This window comes from Aspergillus pseudodeflectus (genome assembly GCF_044049435.1).
Source record: "Aspergillus pseudodeflectus strain CBS 756.74 chromosome Unknown BJX68scaffold_49, whole genome shotgun sequence".
In the NCBI taxonomy this organism is placed as follows: Eukaryota; Fungi; Ascomycota; class Eurotiomycetes; order Eurotiales; family Aspergillaceae; genus Aspergillus; species Aspergillus pseudodeflectus.
The window spans coordinates 41403-59661 of NW_027263825.1; the positions used below are offsets into that span (position 1 = coordinate 41403).

Consider the following 18259-nt stretch of genomic DNA (forward strand, 5'->3'; position numbering starts at 1 on the left):
TCGGCCCCGGAAGCTGTCTAGGTCAATATGATCTTATTAGGCTCCTTTAAAAGTCCTTCACGGCACTTATCGTCTGAGTAAACGCGCACGAGAGGATGAAAGATAGACTCGACAAGAAGGAAAGAAAGACGGACGATGGAATCCGAAATCAGCATTTATTATTGTCATTGTTATGGGACAGAGAGTAGTAGGTGCTAAACGCTATGAATTATGGGTAGTGGGTGGTAATACAAATCGAAGAATGTGACGCCTGCTAATCCCTGCGCAGACAAATTTGAAGCAGTTAATTAGCCGACAGACAGGTTCGCGGCAGTAGATCCAGGTAGTCTGGTCTGCACGTATACTCTGCGGCCTGAGATGGGTCCATGACGCGTCTTTCGACAGGCTCGGACGCCGTATGGTCTGACCTCCTGAACTTTGCTACTTAGGGTCTGTATCGGTATTAGTACTTATTTATAGTGGGGTGGGTACTGTGCAGGGTGTAGAATGTGTGGGGTCCAGGACATACATAGCATTCACGGTCGATTCCCCGGAATCTTTGATATACTATACGAGTTGAGTTAGTATTAGGAGTGGATCAGGGAACATAAAGGGCTGTTATGGGTGGGGTGGCAGCGGGCAAGTGCAGAATGGTAGTACATACAATTTGGGCGTGTTTTTCTCCGAGATATTCAAACCCAGCGCAGTGAGGAAAGGGATTGTATCATGGAGGCTGTACTTTTTATCGATAAAGACAGCGCCGACGACCGCCTCCAGGGTAGTCGCAAGCAAGATATCCAAGGTATCTTTCCTGTAGTCAGTCGAGGTGGCCAGGATGTTGCGTAGGTCAGCGGTCTCGTCAAGGCGCAGTTTCCACGCCTGGCGGGCGAGCGCTTTGTTTGAATACAGTACTTTGGTCAACGCCGCGACTTTGCCTACATGGCTCTGTTAGCATGGACGGTCAGGCAGCCCCCCCGTGGTATAAACGCTAGCATACCGACGGAATGGCCCTTTTCTTGCCCCAGGGTCGCGGCATACAGTCTGAAAACAGCGTCTCCGACAAAGGATAACGATCGGGCGTCGTCCGTTGGTCTGAGATTCCTGCATCTTAGGGCTCTGACAAGCAGGTCGGGGTTCTCGAGTTCGAGGTGGAAACGCTCCATAAACGCGATGACTCTGCCGCTCAAGCCGGTGGGGTCTGGAGAGAGATCGGGAATGTCTTCCGATGCTCCGTGCACATAAGCCTCGTCCTCGTCTAATCCGGGGATATCGTCCGAGGATTCACCCAACTCCTCGTCAAAATCGTAGACTTCCACGGAAACTTCCGAGTCAACCGGCGGAGAGTCCAGAGATACGTCGACTGTCTCAGATACAGCAACTGGATCCTCCGACCCCGCAGACTGAGAGACCACGCCTACCGCCGCATTGGAGGGCTTGGGGGCTGGGGTTTCCTGGTTCCAAGGAGTCTGTTCCGGCGGGATCGAGCTCTGAAAACGCTGGAGAACAACTGGGCGTAACCGCGCGTGGTATATTTGCGAGCGGAACGCGGGGCGGCACGAGGCCAGGCGCAGCGCACTACGGGGGAATTTCATTTTGATATAGTTGTTGAGTGATTGACGACGCAAATGGGGACGTTGGAAGGGTCGAGACCAAAACACGGAGCGGAAAACTCTGATTGGGTCACGTGATTGAGTCACGTGAATCGATGACAACCAAGGATTTCGCGTCGCAAGTAGAGCTGAAGAGTCGGCAGCGCATATACCTGGAGGACACAATCGTAAGTCACAAGATAAGGTCCTCCCACAAGGTAACCCAAACTGCAATTGATTTTGTATGCATAGTGTCGCGAGACTCCACGTGACCTCACCCCCAGATTGATCCACCGGGCCAACCCGAATGACCCACAGCTACGGCAGCCAACACCACCGCTGTAAGTGGACTTGACCACCCACTTGGCCACTTGTACGCAAACCCTACCGACGGTTGGAGGACTCTTTCTTTGACGCTTCCTGGCTACCGCGGTAGGAACTGTTGCTACACCCGACGTTCCCCGCACCCAAAGCCAGCTGGGCGCGCGAACTCCCCACACAGCATTGACACTCAACGCCTTACCAGTGAACGCGATCTTTGACCACTCCCTCATCCCTGTGCCTACTCTCTATTATCTGTGGGAACCAACTTTGGGCAGACTACCAGGGACCCTCTCAGCTCGCCGTAGACTGATGTGGAAATAAGCTCTCGAGGCGCGATGGACGCCCCGAGTGCAATGGTGGAGCTTGGAGCCAATTGTCAGTGAAACCACTTTGAGGCTGCAATGGATTGAAGGGCGAGACAAGATTCCATCGGCTCTAGTGTCACCTGAATCGTCGAGGCGCTGTCACGAAAAAAAAAAGAAAAGAAAAGACAAACAAAGACCTGGAATGTCTCAGCCTGTGGCTGCCAATGCTTGCGCCCCTGGCGCCTAGTGAAACCTTGCTTTCACGCCCACAAATTGGGAAACACATGGATCTCTTTCCTACCTTATCTTTTCCTGTCATATCGTCCAGCTTTGCCCATTTTTCATGTAGTCAATAAAACGTGACCCGTTTTTCCCACCATGACAACCACAAGCCCAATCCGCTTTGTCCCATAGTCGCGACAAGCAGCCATCCTCTCCCAGCGGATCACGCACATCATCGCCGCACCCCACCACCAAGAAGCAGGCACAAACCACTGGTGCTTGTACCTCGCCACCTCCCCAACAACCTCGATACAACTCGACTGCGAACTAAGCCACTCGATCCCGAGTACAGTTCTTCCCGGTGGCTCAAAGGCATACCTTATCATCTCGGAGCTCGACTACAGTGTCGCTCCTGACGTCGAGGGGGCGTACACTCTCGAACTCAGACCTGGTCGAGAGTTTACCGTCAACGATGTTCTCGAGTTGCTTGTCGAGAACGGTCGCCATAAATACGAGTTCGACTTTCGAGGCGTTGGGTGTCGGTTCCGGGTGACGCAACAACTTGACTTGTTCTATGCTCATGGCGTTATGGGTGAGCAGGCACAGGTTGATGCCGTGAAGGCTGCCGTGAAGACGCTGTGGCCAGACCGGACAGAGTTGGAGCTTGATCAGGGGGCGTATTATGAGTAGGATCGGGTTGTTGCCTGTGGTCGACATGTACCGCCCCCACCCCCCCCCCCAGATTGGACGAAAATTCGTAGCATCTTGAAGAAAACTGTCGCAACTCGAAAGCAAAACCAGCCATATTATCACCAAAGCCGCGGAAAGAGTTGGCGACATAAGCTCCACGCGCAGGTCTTTCCTGATGACGCCGTGATGTTTGGGTTCCACCTCTTAGACAGTTACATCTATAATAGTCAGGTCTCATTGGGTCGTAGATCTCCAGATTTTATTGCTGTCTTGGCTCGTCCATTGTGTAAGCTCATCTCCCCGAAATGACTATTATACTGTACCGTTGGCAGGACGGCCCCCGCAACCGGCGGCTTCTTGCAATTGCTTCTGTTCCTGGGCGATTGCACTAATCAGACTGCAGAAGCGGGTTATGAGGCAATCCGGGGCCATACTTTGCACGTAACGCAGGCTGATTTCTCCAACGGCTCGTCTCAAAAATCTTCAACAACCAATCTCCTCTCCGCAGCTCATACCAAGCATCGTGAAGGCTTTGTACTCAATTCCGTGAGCCAAAATTGTATTACTAAGTAGAACCTTTTCGCCTCGGACTTTCGGTAATGGTTGCTGAATCTCAAGCCTGTCCTCGTTAGTTGGAAAATAAGAGGACCAAAGCCTACTGTGCCTGTAGTCAGGAGGTAGTCCGGGGTTACTTGTTGCCAGTGGTGGTCTGCGAATTTTCCGCCAACCATTCCCCCGCACACAGAATGCTGAAATAGCTCAATAATCCATCTGGGCCTGGCGCCGGCGAGTTGGAGCTGGGTTTCTCGCCATAATCCCCTGGCCCTAGTTGAGACTCAATACTAGAAGCAGCGTTATTTCAGGGGAGTAGATCTAAGCCCCGGCAAGAGCAAGGCAAAGTAGGCTTTCCGCATAATACTAAAAGCCTTAAGCGGAAACAGGAGAGAACAAATGGAGTAATTTGCAGGTGTCTTCTACAAAACGTTTGCAGTGGTGTTCTCACGGCAGGCAATCAAACTATGTGATATAATGTGCGTGTCTATTGCTCGTCCATATGTTCCTTCCAATACTCGATGAATTCCTCCTTATTGCGAATGTGCACCAAGGGGCGATCAAACTCCCTTGTCAGTTGCCAAGTCATGGGTTCCACCCATGGATCCATGGAGAAGCCCTCGGCTGCCATATTGGTATCGTGCTCGGCGTCCAGCCGTGGGCAACATGGACGGGCCAGGTTAGGCCAAGATATCCGCCTTTTGCCTTTTCTCACCATCAACAACCCCCCCTTTTTTTCCCCTACTTCTATCTGCGATCGAGATTGCTTAGTGCCAGTTCCAGTTGAGGAATTGGGGGCACCTGGAATGAAGAAGGATTCAGAAGAACTCCGATGGGACTCACTTCTTACTTCGTGCTGCTCTTCCCTATCGCGTCCTACCTTGCAGCTATCTGCATCACCGGCTTTAGGAAGGAACGATGGATGGCCACTGTTAGCCTGAAGCCGGAAGGGACCAATCAATAAAGTGACAACGTCGCCGGTGCCTTGTCTTAATTGAGGAATCTATAAATCCACGCCCGCTCTCGCCGACAACTATCCAGGTTAGGTGAGTTAGCTGCTGCTTCCCTGGGAACCCGTCTGGGCTTTACTCCAGCCATTGTGTGGTGGAGGAAAGTTCTCAAGGCATAGATCGCAGGGCCATCTTCAACTACGATAATCCTGAGAGACCAGGCACGACTTCCACTCTTCAACAGACTTACACTATGTTCATGCCATGCTCCCGCCGGTTTGGCCAATTGGAATTCGCGCCATGACCCATTCTCGTATTGATGATCCAGCCAAGCATGCAATGTCTCGGCGTGGTCCCTTGACATCTCGTCTGGGTTGGCTGTACTTGGCGCTGGGGATTGTGATACCGAGCTGGACATTATGCTCTAGCAGAATCCGCGAAGGGCTTTAGAAAACGAACGATAAGGGATATACGCAGGGTCCAGTGGGTACAAGCACATGTCTATATGTCTATTATGCGGAGGAAATATTATGATATTATAACGCCATGACCCCCAGTGACAGGAACAGAAAATCTAGACTAGTGCTACCACTCGAGGCGAGCGACGGTGACATAATATCAGAGGTAAGAGTCTGAGACTGTGAGGGTATCTCGACCAGTCTTGGCTCGTTGAAGGTCGGATCTGGCTCCTTGGAATCGGCCAGCATGGCAGATAATCGGCCGAGCGACTCCTCAACAGCAGAAGCCGCATAGAGGTTATGTCGAATGATTGGGGAGACAAACCTCGAATCAACGATATATTCCCCGTGCTGGTCTTTCGGCGTTGTTTCCTCTGGTGAAAGACTTGATAGACCCCGCCCCAGTCTCCGTAGCGTCGTCCGACTGCGCTGGATCTGGATCCTCAACTCCTCCCTTGACGCCGTTGCCGCACCTTCATCGTCACCAACCTGCCCATCCGCCATCAGACCCCCACGCCCCTTGTTTATGTCCGTTCCAAGAACCGCCTTCGTCCGCGCCACCAGCCCCGGCACCCGCACAACCTCTCGATACGTCCGATCCATCAAAGTCACAAGCCTACACCCTCTTCCCTGCCGATCCTCCCTCTCAAATGCGCTCGCATTAACGCTCGCCCACTCTTGCTCGGCCAAAAAACACTCCTCGCAACTAATCAAGGCCTCGACAATAAAGAACGCCCGACAAGAAAACACAATCGTCCTCGCAAACCCACTAGAGTGCGCCGCGGCCCCACGCCTCTTGAGTATCTCCTTCGCACCACGGATATGCACGAGCCACGCGTCGGGACTACTCCCGTCAAAGACCTCGTAGATGCCCATGAGCAAAGCGACGGTGAGTGTAGTCTGCGACGTGGATCGTCGCGGATCCCCGAGTGCCGACTGCAGATACCGAATCAGAATCCCGTAGATGTATCGACTCTGCGCGAGCAGGTCGGCGTCCGAGTGCAGCGTTGCGAGGTGCCAGCTTGCGTAGCACCGGACCGCCCACTGGATGGGCGGGCATTGCGCGCGTTGGTCGTCGCGGACGAAGGCGACGATGTCTTGATCGAGGCGCTTGGAGAAGGCCGCGTAGGTTTCGGGGATGAGGACATTGCAGAGGCTTGCGTTGAACATTTCGCGGGTTTGTAGGTCGAGTGATTTGGCGGCTAGTGTGGGGAAGTGCAGGGTGTCGTTGGGGAGGGGCCAGATTGAGGGATGGGGGAACCAGCAGGGGTGTTTAACCACTTGGTGAAGGAGCTGTGTGTCTGTATCTGTGTCTGTATCTGTGTTTGGGGAGGTGTCGTTGGCTGGTGGGCCGGCAGGGCAGTGGCGCAGGAGGGGAAGGACGTGGGACTCTTCGCAATTCTCAGAGTCGGGTTGGGATGGAGGGAGGGACTCGCAACTTGACATTGACTCGCCCACAAAACACGAGCCCTCAGGCATCCGGACATGGTCATCAGAGCCGAGCTCACGCTGGCGACGCAAGGCGCCGCGTCCTGGTCCACCGCCAGAAGAGACAGCGGGTCGATTCATGCTGGCACACGTATTCATCCACAAAGACGTTCCGCGATGAGGCTGGTTAGGCCCGGCCATGATATCTTGAAGCAAACCCCCGCGGCTGAAAACGACGTCTGATGTCTCAATCTCGCTTCGCGAGCCAAGAACCCCCCGCCGCACGCCCAGCGCCCCGCCAAGTCCGCCCTATGGGCTGAGATCGAGCCGAGGAATACTCGACATGCGTATTTCATCTCAAAGGAAGGGATGTGCACGCGTTTAGTAGATATCTTGGTATGTGGGTGCAGCGCATAAATGACTGCTGTCGGAGATGGAGGTGCGTGTATAGTATTTTCCCAACCAGCACACAGGCGTCTTGCCCTTGCTCGTCCAGGAGGAGGTTTTTTCTCGATGCTTATTCTATCGGGTGGAATTAAGAGGGGAAGCATACTGCTAGCGGCGGTATACATGTTTGATTGCAAGCTTTATGATGAGTGCACATTCTTCACAGCAATTGCAGGGGTTCTCTAAGTCTTTCCACCCTGTATTTTGAAGGCTGTATTCTGAAGGCTGTATTCTGAAGGACTTACTATCTCATATAAAGATAGCCTTACTTGTCGAAAACTTTACCATGCTCAAAAAACATCCCCATCTAATACAGAAAAGGACACTCCACCTCGGCATACCCAAAGGCCACACCCTGTAGGTCATACTCATGCGAAATTTTTCGTTACTTGTGAATAGATGCCCAATTCTTATACTAGTATACCTCCACTTGACTCTTTTCTTTGGTGAGATAATATTTCCTGTCTGCGTAAAATAGAGACGCCAGTGCTATTCCTATCCACGATGGCTTGCTTGTTAAAGTCAACAGCCACACCTGTTACAACACCGCATCGCCCTGACGGCGGCTAACAATTGCAGTTCAGTCCGTCCATCTTCTGAAAACTCAGTCTTCTAGGGTAATACCAAAGCAAACCTTTGCTATATAGGAGCATTAACATAGGTTAGGCAGAGGTAACCAATTAGCAGTTTCCTTCCACCAGTTACCTGTCTTGGCAAGATCGTAATCGAAGATAATGTAGATCTAATTGAGAATGATAAGATTATGGGTAGTGGAGACAGTTGGATTATCCATTTATTAAACGATTAAACGTAATTGATTAGATAGTCTAGAAGTGTATGATGTATCCCCTCTCTCCTCTATCCCCATGATAAAACCACTAAACAGGAATGAGAGAGAAAAAAGAAAGAAAAGAAAAGAAAACAAAAAGATTCCTAGACAAATGTAGAGATTCAGAGATGAGAAAAACCAACGCATAAGCGCCGACATAAGAATCCCAAAAGAGAATGCCGGCATTCTCCAAGTGATATATAAGAATCCCAAACTCCATCTTATGCACCTCATCCTGAACGCCCAACGAAACAGACTGATGCACTCAGATCACTGTGGCTAGGGCGTGCCATTGAGCTAGCCGCCCATATCAAAGTCCTCATCCTGCTCAGGCTGTTGTCCTCCATAAAAGTTGATGTCGTTATCGTAGCTGAACATACCTGCCGCATCATCTCCGAGCAAGTCCATGAAACTCTCATCGCCAGCATTGAATTGGTCTTGGGGGTAGTGGGTGGGGGCGTCGATGTCCGTATTTGTGTATAGGAGATCCTGGGGGTTCACGGTTGCGTGTGGAGTGGTGGTGTAGGCGTTGGTGTTGTCAGTGCCGGCGACGAATCCAGGATTCTGGGCATCCATGTTGGTAAAGCCACCACTGTTGTACATGTTGACATCATTGCCTGGGACAAATCCGGCGTTCTCGGCGCCCATGTTTGTAGGTCCAGCCGTGTTGTAGATGGTAGTATTGTTGTTGTTGCCAGTGACAAAGCCAGGATTCTGGACGCCCATGTTGCTACTTCCAGCATTGTAGACGTTGGAATTGTCGTAATATGCACCTCCGGTATTTTGGAAGCCCAAGTTGGTGGGCTGCCCGACGTTGTAGTTGGCGGTCTCGGACCCAGTGGAGAATCCAGTGTTTTGCGCCGCCACGTTGGAAAACCCATCAGCGTTGTTGGCGTTGCCAGTTCCACTTCCAACAGCGCCGGCAACCGCGGCACCAGAGTCGGCACCCTCGTCCTCACTGCCGCTAGTGACTTCCTCGCCTGTGGGCGCATAGATACCCCACAGCAACGTGATATCTAAAGGGATCGGTGTATTCTCGTCGTCCAACTCGCCCGATGCCTTCATTGCTTTCAGTTCCTTTCGGCGCCTCTTTAACTCCTTCATTGAGGGGTGTTTTATGGCACTCGCTGGCGGCTGCTGTAGCACCGTGGTGGTGGGAAGCTTATTCTTCGGTTTCGTGACTCGCCCGGTTGCGGTCCGTGACGCAGGAGGCTTTCTGGTGGAGGCCTTTGGGCGGGCGGTTGGGGTGTGCGTGTTTGTCGACGTCGGGGCAGTTTGGCCTGTCGGTGCCTGGGTCGTGAGTGTCGCGCCGGTATTGCCCTGGCTGGGCTGGTTGGTAGTCTGCTGACCCATCACGCGTCTATGCATTGGTTCATGCAGACGAGTGTTTCCCAGCGTGAGTGTATTCGGCTGGCGCTGAGGCCTTGCGGTGTTTCTCTGGTTCGGGTTGCTGGTAGAGCTTTGTGGCTGACTGGGCCTAACGTCAAGACCCATGGGGGCAAATGGGTTGACGGGAGCTGGGGCTGGAGCTGCGTGTGAGGTCTGCTGGTTGAGAGGTTGGTAGAAACTCTGTTGGAACTCTGTCATTTGCCAGTTCCCTTGTCCTTGTGGGAATGCTGTTTGTTGCTGAGGGGTCTGTGGAGCAAAGGGTTGTTGGACAAAGGGCTGCTGAACAAAGGGTTGCTGAGCACGAGGCGGCTGCGCAAAAGGAGACGGCTGAGCCAGCGCTGGGTCCAGCGACATCCCAGAACTCGGCTGGGCGTTGCTAGTGGCGTCAATCACCGCCCGAAGGCGGACGTTTTCCGCCTCTGACTGTTGCAACCTGGCCAGCTCCTGTTGCGCCTGCCGTTGGGCGTTGGTGACAGGATCGAACTGTGGGAGGGCCGGCGGTAGGGGGGTCATAAGGGATCCAACGTCAGGGCTGACGCCGTGCCCGAAAAGCGTCACTCTGAGTGCCGTCTGCCTTTGCTGGGATTGCAAGTACAGATTGCTCCAGTGCAGTTGTTGCGCTCCCCAGGCAGTCACCTGCTCATGGACCGATTGCCCTGTCTGGCCGACGCCGGCCACTAGCTCCTGTTGCTGGGGTGTCATCTGCTGCTCCCATGGCTCCTGGTCTGTTGGCACTGGGGGATATATGTACCCTTGTTCCGTCTGGGGTGGTCGGAGTGTCTGCTGCTCCTGCTGCTGCTCCTGCTGCTGTGGGAGCGCCGACTGCCAGGGCTGGGCCGGCATATAGCCCGGAGGAGGACCAGCGGGGGCAATCGGACGCGGACCAGGGGGAGGACCCCCGGGAGGAGGGCCAGGTGGCGCAACAGGCAACTGGGGCTGGTTTCCTGGAGGAGGAAGCGCCGGTGCCGAGGTGGCCTTGAGGTACTTTTTCGCTGTGTTGGGAGGGAAGAGGCCGACGATCAGCTCGCGGGGGACTCGCATATTGACGTAGCTGATGTTCTGGCCGGCCGGGGTGACTCTGAGCTGACTGCCTGCGGGGACATGGGCTGCCCCGTTGAGGTAGAGGGTGTGCCTCGCCGGGTAGTTTGTCACCGTACATGGGACTTCGGCGGCGATGCATGGCAGACACGCGTTGACTTGATCCCCTTGGCACCTAATCTCCGAGTGATGCGCAATGCATCGATCGCATTTGGTGCTCACTTTCTGTTTACGACCCGCTCCCATGGTTGCGTACAGGACGTTGAAGTGGACCTCGAACCGCTGTGTCGTGGGGTCATACCAGCCATTCGCAAACGCCCACTGCGCGTACGCAAAGAACATTCTTCGGTGGCGGGTCCACTGCTTCAGCCCCTGTGCGTGGTTCTGGCTCCACCAGACCAGGATCCTGTGCATCTGCCTCTTGGAGAGAACCGGGAAGAAGGCGGGCGGCAGCGCGGTCGTCGCGCGCAGGGAAAAGTCAAGGCTGGTGTTCTTGACCCGTTTCCCGTTGGCGAGTGGCGTGGCGTCTCTGAATTCCTCGGCCTCGTTCGCCAGGTTCCCCGAGTCCTCTGAGCCGCTTAAGTCGCTGAAGCCGTACTCGTTGTCGGCCCATCTGGGTGGCTGGGCGGGAACTGCAACCTTGGGGGCGGGCCGGGCTCTTCGGGGCCCCCGCGCTGCCTGAAGGTCGCGGTGATGTCTATAACTTCCCACTTGGACTGGCAGGTCCGTAGGGGGCAGCCAGGGTTCCAGAGGCTGGGGCAGTTGGATGGTGGCTAGCTGCTGTCCTGGAAAGCCCCGAGTCACCCGGTAGCCGCCGCTCATGCCCTCGAGGTTGCCGGTTCCATTCTGGTACGTTGTGGCGCCGTCGACATCGGTGAAGGTGCAGGGCCACCCGGCTCTGATGCACACCTCACACGCATTGTCTTGCTGTAGGTCGCACCTGGTGCGTCCCACCGACTACAGATTCCAGTCTTGTTAGCCAACTGCCCATCTTCCGCGGGTCAAGGGGTTGCAGTACTCACCACACACCGATCGCAGTTACGGCCTCCTCTGGCGGTGACGCGTGAGGCCTTCATTCCCGAAATCCGGACCAGCTCATCGTACTGCGTCTCCGGCCACACTGACTGCCCATCCCAGAGTCCCGTCTGCTGAAGCCACTCGCGGAATCCGAGCCAGCAATTGTTGCATCTGTCATAGGACATTTTGCTCCTGGGGATGTACTTGTAGAAATTGTCCACAATCCGCGCCAACTGGTCCTTTGTTGGTAGCGAGTACGCCTGTTGTGGTAGCGTACGACTGTTCTTGTTTAGAGGCATGGCTCTTCCCCAGTAAGTGATGGGAGGTCGAGGCGCCAGGCCGGCAAGTTGAGCTGCAGTCAATCGGGTCCCTTGAACGAACGGTTGGTCGGATTGCTCCTCTCCCTCTCCCGCTCCCTCTTCTTCTGCCTCTTCCTCTTCCTCCACCTCCTCGTCATCTTCCCCCATGACCACGTCATTATCATCGCCATGCCCAGAGCCGCCTCCCAAGGGCGGGGGAGGAGGAGGTGGCGGAGCGGAGCCTCCAGAAGCTGCTCCACCACCAGCGCCCGAAGCACCTGCAGCAGCAACACTACCAGCTCCATGGCTGCGCAAATCCGCTGTAGTCGAAGCACCACCGGAGGCCGCGGGCGTAGTGCTCACCCACCCATTGGCAGCAGCCCTACGCACCATCGCATGCGCAGCAGGGGTCGCAAGGTTGCTCTGAGGGACTTGCACTTGAGCAGCCGCATTGGCAGCAATCTCGCTCTGCTGTCTCTCGTAAGCCTCCATGATGGACATCGGCCTTGGTCTGTTGGCAGTGGAAGGTCTCCTTGGCGGGGGCGGCGGAAGCATAGCAAGTGGTGCCCCGGTCCTTGCCGTCGAAGCCCTGGTCGAGACGCCCTCGGTCGGACGAACTGTGCTCGTAGAACTGGCAGTCGACGCAGCAGTACTCGGTCTTCTCACCGGGTCCATCGGCAGCGCAAAAAGCGGCGTGTTAGACGTCGCCCTCCGAGCCCGGGTCGAGACGCCGTCGCTGGCAGCAGCCCGGTGTGCGGCATTTCTGGCGGCAACGGCACTGCCTGCAGTGCCGTTCTTCTTCCCCTTCTTCTTCTCGCTGATTTGCAATTTTAGGAGTTCGCCCGCTGTCCGGCTCACGGTGCTGGCTTGACTTGGAGCCTCGCTCGGGGCCTCGCTCGGGGCCATGCTCTGGGACCGAGTGTTGACCATTTTTGTCGTATATTAGGTTGCAATAACGATAAAGGAAATCAATGTATATAGGTCTCGTAATAGTTGTGAGAATATGTCGTAAACTTGGATAGAGTCATCAAAATGAGACCATCAACTTTTGACGGATGCCTCGATTTATGTAAACATCGGCCTGGATAGACAGAGGCCGTGTCTTGCAAAGAAATGAGCTTGTCCATTGTGAAGGTATCTCAGGAGATGAAGAAACAAACGGTCAAAGGTTGTATAGCTAAGAATAGCGTCGTAAAATCATATGATGAGCTAGGGAGACTCGAGGAACAGCGTGAGGAGGAAAGAAGACATTGACGAGGAGCTTGAAACTCCTTCAACTCGGGTCGCTTTATTCGCAAGGTTGAGGCAGGCGGTTGACATGGCAGCTGGAGGAAGCCGCAACAAGGGAACCTGATACCCGCGGATTAAAGCTAGGTAATTTCCTCTTTCAGACACAGGGGCAGCTAATAATGCCATCATGACAACAGCCAGGGTCCTCGAGCCTTGTCTCGCGATACCGACTTGCTTTGAGAATGAGACACGGTTCTTTGTTCGCGCCTCGGTTCTTCAGTCCTTGGGACCAAGTCGATTCCGAGTTGGCTTCAACAGAACAAAGAGCGGCAAAACACTCAATGCGTTTCCTTGAGAGACCAGGCTCGGACAAAGCGCGGCGAACACAAACGATTGTCTCAGAGCCGCTTTAAGTTGCAGAAAGCTGTGATTTGCTGATATAGGCCAGCTGGACCAGGCGCGCGCACATATCGCGTAGTGGACTTGTCCGCAGCAAGTTAAACCAAGTGGACTGGACTAGGTCTCGTTTTGGCAAGCCTGACGGGTTGAGCCTCAGCATGGCTCGCTTATTGTACGCCGCTGCAACTGTACCTGGATGTCATAGCACTCGGTCATGTTATTGAAATGGGAATCCCGGGAGCTTGGAGTTGGTTTAGGTAGAGTCTAACCACCAAAATCTTGCAGACTGGAGATAACAAGGTTTGGTTGTCGTCCGGGATTCCCATAGCGTCCGACTTCCCAATCATTGCCTCTATGCATCCCACAACCACAACCATACGGGTTAATAGATACCGGTCATGGGCGTCGGCTAAGAGACAAATCATATACTTTAGTGAGATAGAAGCGGGTCTGTCTGGACCGTTAGCTCCTTCTAGGCTGTTACTACTCCTACGAGATAGATGAAATTGACGTCTTTGCACTTTATCCGCGTCTATCAGCCCGATGCAAGCGATGCCTAAAATACCACAATATTGCTAATTCCATCAGTGACCCGAGTCTGTCCAAGGCGCTTCCGCTGGCGGACAATGTGAACGATGGATCACCCTCGTAGTTGGTTCATTGAGGACCCTGGGGGTATATACTCCGCATGTAGGAGATCCACGATAGCGACCCCTCAATAACTTTCCAGCCTCGTGCATTTAAAATCAGCATTGTACATCGCACGCCCAAGAACCGAATACCCGGCACCCGCACTTCTTGGGGACCAAAACGCCCCTTGCTGAACTTGTAACCGACCTCCACCAGGCTAGGCTACGAACTGGCCGCCAACACCGCGCACGTAGGTGCCGCCCTCGTCGTCGCCTTGGTACTACTCTGTTCTTTGGGCAAGCGTACAATTTCGGAGTTGAGGGAGGTGACCAAGGGGGGCTAGGGCGATCCGTTTAGAGCAGGGCTAGGATCCACGCTGGGTGCCCGGGTGCACAATGAGGCGCTCGCAGCGACACGCAGTTGAAGCTGTGTTGGAAAGTATCTCGCAGCTACCTATGCTTTTCCGTGGACGACAAGAATCGTAATCGGAACATTTAGAAGGACGTCGCGAGGGTGAGTGATGTGTAGAAGGACAGGGGATATATTGTCACGGCAAGGAAGGAGCAGTGATGGAGTTGGAAAGTTGGGACGCCAGAGACGGATACAGAGGTTCAGGGTGGATTCCTTTGGTTTTAATGTCTTTTTGTTATTACTTTGATTTATTAAAGATGCTATTCTCTATTCGTGATTTCTTTCTATCGTTTACATGCGGCTTTCTTTGTCCTATAGTACCTCTGCCGAGTCCCTACCTACCCCGCGTCTACACGGAGAATGAGATCAACATCTGAACTCAACATCTGCGTATCACACGATCAGGAATAAGATTCTCAGTAAGAGGCCAAGCTTTCACTGGCCGACACCCCCACTGTGATGGACATAAACAGCACGAGCATGAACCCACCTGACACTCCGAAAGCGACGTCGAGACAGAGATAAGTCTCCATGGGACACCCTTCTCCAACAGCCTCGACTCATCGCACGCCGATCTCAATGGCCATTTCCCGCGGGATCCATCGGTGATAAAGCGCGCTGCATCAAAGCGCCTGCTTGATTGCCACTATCTATCGGATACGTAGCCAAGTTCCCGCCGCCGCCGCGGCTCGTATCTCCGCTCGGCGCGGAGAGTACATAGTTGGTACGGTCTTACTAGGGCCGTACACGATATTATTACTAGCGTTTGGGCTCTCCAACTATCTCGGTGACAGGTGACTATCAGCGGGGATGAAGGAGGAGAGGTGAAGACTGAAGGGGGGGAATGCGCCCGCTCAAAGTATAAAGATGCGTACGAAAGCAGAACAAACCACACCTTCCATACAACCACAGTTTATTTGGTTCTTGATCTCTTTCCACCCCCTTCCTCTCTCAAAACAAGCCATCACCAACGAAAGACAAAAGAAATTAATACCACCAAAATGGCGCCTAAAAAAATCCACCCATTCAAAAAAGCCCTCTGGTTCCCCGAATCCGAGTACGCTGCCCGCCGCGCAAACGCGCTCGCCCTCATGAAGCGCGAAAACCTCGACGGGTTCCTCATGACGAAACAAGAGTCCCTCTACTACTTCACGGGTTTCGACACCTTTGGCTACGTCTTCTTCCAGGCCATGTACATGCACAGCGACGGGTCGATGAAGCTCATCACGCGGATCCCCGATCTCCGGCAGGCGCTCTTCACCTCCGTCCTCGAGCAGAAGGATATCCTCATCCGGTCGGATGACGCGGGGAGTAACCCCGTCTCGCTTGTGCCCACGGTGCTGCGGGGATTTGGGATCGATGACGAAACGAAGAGGATCGGGTATGAGCCGGACTCGTGCTCGCTTACGCATCGGCTGGGCAAGGCGCTGGAGGAGGCTGTTCGGGGTGTCTGTACGCTTGTGGACCACAGTGACTTGTTCACGCGGGAGCTGCGGATCGTCAAGTCCGAGGCGGAGATGCGCAAGGTGCGCAAGGCGGCGTATCTGGCTGATTTTGCGCTCGTGCGGACGCTGAAGCTCGCAAAGCCGGGCGCGTACGAGGGCGATCTGTGGCGCGAGATTACGGGGACCGTGTACGAGGGTGGCGGGGACGATCCTGCCAATGAGAATATTCTTGTCTCGGGGAACAAGGCTGTGCTGACGCGGTATTCCGCTGGGAAGGATACGATTGAGAGGCAGCTGACGGCGGAGCATGCGGCTGTCTACAAGCACTACCATGCGTGCTTGATGCGGACGATCCCGATCGGGGGTGTGACGAAGCTGGCGCGCCGGATGCACGAGGTGAATGTGTTGCAGATGAAGGCTGCGATGGAGGCGCTGAAGCCGGGCAAACCGATTGGGGATGTCTTCGAGGCGTATGCGCGGGTTGCGGATGAGAACGGGTTCCGCGACCAGCGGTTCAACTCGTGTGGATACTCACTGGGTGCTACATTTTCACCTACGTGGATGGATTTTCCAATGTTTGTGCGCGGGCAGGATGTGATTGCGAAAAAGGGGATGGTGTTCTTTATCCACATCATCCTCATGGACAAAGCGACGGATACGGCGAGTTCGGTTGGACAGACGGTCGAGGTGACCGAGGATGGCTGCGTGAGTTTGTCGAAGCTCCCGTTTTGCCTGACAAGGAAGCAGACGCTCGCTGCTTGGAAGAAGATCCGCAAGGAGGATTACGGGTTCACCAGCGAAGAAGAGGACGAAGGCGAGAATATCCGCGACATTGAGCTCTCGGACGGGGACGAGAATGCCGACGATTACGAGGTCGAGTATGACTTTAGCGAGTACCAGTCTGCAGCGGCCTTGGGGGATCCCACGCAGGCGGCTTAGCTAGTTTCGTTGCAGGCGTAATTCACAAATTTTGCTCATTGCGCATAGACAATGCCCTGTTCAACAGCGGGCTTCCCCGGGTTTACTGGGTCGTAGACAACCAAAGTGGCGCTGGACGTATAACTGCCAGTATGGCGAGCAAATACCACCGAGAGCGCCACGCAGGCAGTCTCTGCAAGCTTGCGGAGCTGCTCTACCTGGGCAGAGTAACAGCGACCTGTCAGCGGGTCAACCAAATCACCAGAAAACCTCGGTCCATTAGCAAGGTCCAAGGTCAGCGACCCAAGCATAGTACTTCGCGCCGGATGTTCGAGATACTGGCCGATCCGGTCAATAATACCCTGCATGGCGTTGTCGCGCGAGCGAGTTTGCTCATACATTGTTCCCCAGGGCATTCTCCACGTGGCGCTTTCGTCCGTGAGAGTGAGTGACTGCAGGTTCGGGGGAAGTGCATCGACTAGACTGCGACTAGTCCACGGTTCCCTGCCGAGAAGGAGATCCCCTGGAATCTCCAGTCGTTTCAGGGCACGAAAATCCGTCAGTGGCGGCATAGGAAGCTGTCCGAGTATCCCAAGGTCAACGCCAAAAGCATCACAGCTCTTGCTATTCCAGCGAACATCAATCGCAAGGTTCTCGAGGGTTCCAGATACACGGCTCAACGCGCCATGTAGCAGGCTGTAATCAATCTTGTCCGTGATGTCGGCTTCGCGCTCATCGCGCAGGAAGCCACAGTACACCTCCCGGAGCGCCGGGGTGAGCGAGAGTAAACCATCGACGTCGTCTCCAGTTATATGGGAGCGGTACAATCGTAACTTTGTCAGTGACTTCGAACCGGTTTTTGAATCGAGCTCCCACGTTTTGACCATCGGATCGGTGAGAGTCAGCTCCAACTCGTCGAGTGAAGGGAGACTGAATAGCGGGATGACCAGCTCGTTCGGAATGCGCAGACCAGCCATATCATACCCCGACAAATTCTCGCCGAAAGCGACGCGCCGGAGGTACTTGAAGTGTCCGATTCTAGCGAGTTGGTTGAAAGCCGTGGTAATATACGTTGAATGGTGCAGCAGGGGCGCATTGAGCGCCAGAGACCGCAGGGCCCCCAACTGAGAGAGCAGCAGCGCAATCCAGGCATCTGGATTTCCTGCCTCGAGGGCATCAGACCACCCCGCCGAGTCGTCATCAAACTCAAGACTCTGCAGCAGGACCATGGATTGCGCATGGATATTGAAATCAGCCTGGGAGATCTGGTAGCTCTCGAGGTACTCCTCCTCGTAGTCGAAATTGTATTCGTAGTCGATGTAGAGATTGAGGCTCCAAACGTGCGCTGCCAGCCTGGGGTTTTCTATCAGACTCCGGACGAGATGCTGCAGGTTCTTGCTTGACCATTTTGTGAGGTGGCCTGGATAACAACCCCAGTGGATCTCGCGGTACAGGTACGGTATGGCGATCGAGTGGATTGCTTTGGTAACAAGTGAGAGAGAGACATATGCCTTGAAGTCGCATTCTCTTAGAATCATGCGATGGAGCTCGGTGGGGAGGGCAGCGAGCGTGGCCATTTCGTGGACGCGAGATGGTGAGGTGAGGTGAGGTTGATGGGGTTTTGCCCCGCAGCGGATGCGCTCTCGATATCGTGTCCTATGATGTGGCAGCTGAGGGAATGGCAAAGATGCTGCAAATAGACGTACTCGA

At 54.3% G+C, this 18259-nt stretch overlaps 6 protein-coding genes across 6 annotated transcripts; 1 reads left to right on the forward strand and 5 right to left on the reverse strand.

The window, feature by feature from the left end:
• Positions 1-63: 63 nt before the first annotated feature.
• BJX68DRAFT_244361 (uncharacterized protein) lies at positions 64-1598 on the reverse strand. Its single transcript, XM_071041296.1, has 4 exons — positions 977-1598; positions 644-914; positions 509-546; positions 64-431 (listed from the first exon to the last, which is right to left on the reverse strand). Exons 1-3 carry the CDS (start codon positions 1569-1571, stop codon positions 516-518), a joined length of 897 nt encoding a protein of 298 aa, XP_070895257.1. The 5' UTR covers positions 1572-1598; the 3' UTR covers positions 64-431; positions 509-515.
• A 292-nt stretch (positions 1599-1890) lies between these two features.
• Positions 1891-2615, reverse strand: BJX68DRAFT_244363 (uncharacterized protein). Its single transcript, XM_071041297.1, has one exon. It carries the CDS (start codon positions 2514-2516, stop codon positions 2334-2336), a length of 183 nt encoding a protein of 60 aa, XP_070895258.1. The 5' UTR covers positions 2517-2615; the 3' UTR covers positions 1891-2333.
• A 2532-nt stretch (positions 2616-5147) lies between these two features.
• Positions 5148-6698, reverse strand: BJX68DRAFT_257617 (uncharacterized protein; the record flags this gene model as incomplete). Its single annotated transcript, XM_071043380.1, has 2 exons — positions 5148-6349; positions 6578-6698. 2 exons carry the CDS (start codon positions 6696-6698, stop codon positions 5148-5150), a joined length of 1323 nt encoding a protein of 440 aa, XP_070895259.1.
• A 1372-nt stretch (positions 6699-8070) lies between these two features.
• Positions 8071-12446, reverse strand: BJX68DRAFT_270441 (uncharacterized protein; the record flags this gene model as incomplete). The annotated part of the gene is made up of 2 exons (XM_071046659.1): positions 8071-11157; positions 11223-12446. 2 exons carry the CDS (start codon positions 12444-12446, stop codon positions 8071-8073), a joined length of 4311 nt encoding a protein of 1436 aa, XP_070895260.1.
• Positions 12447-15109: 2663 nt separating this feature from the next.
• On the forward strand, positions 15110-16614 carry BJX68DRAFT_278176 (M24 family metallopeptidase). The gene has a single exon (XM_071048481.1). The coding sequence runs from the start codon at positions 15188-15190 to the stop codon at positions 16568-16570; it is 1383 nt and encodes a 460-aa protein (XP_070895261.1). The 5' UTR covers positions 15110-15187; the 3' UTR covers positions 16571-16614.
• Positions 16606-18126, reverse strand: BJX68DRAFT_270443 (uncharacterized protein; the record flags this gene model as incomplete). Its single annotated transcript, XM_071046660.1, has 1 exon — positions 16606-18126. The coding sequence occupies one exon, from the start codon at positions 18124-18126 to the stop codon at positions 16606-16608; it is 1521 nt and encodes a 506-aa protein (XP_070895262.1).
• Between the last annotated feature and the right edge of the window lie 133 nt (positions 18127-18259).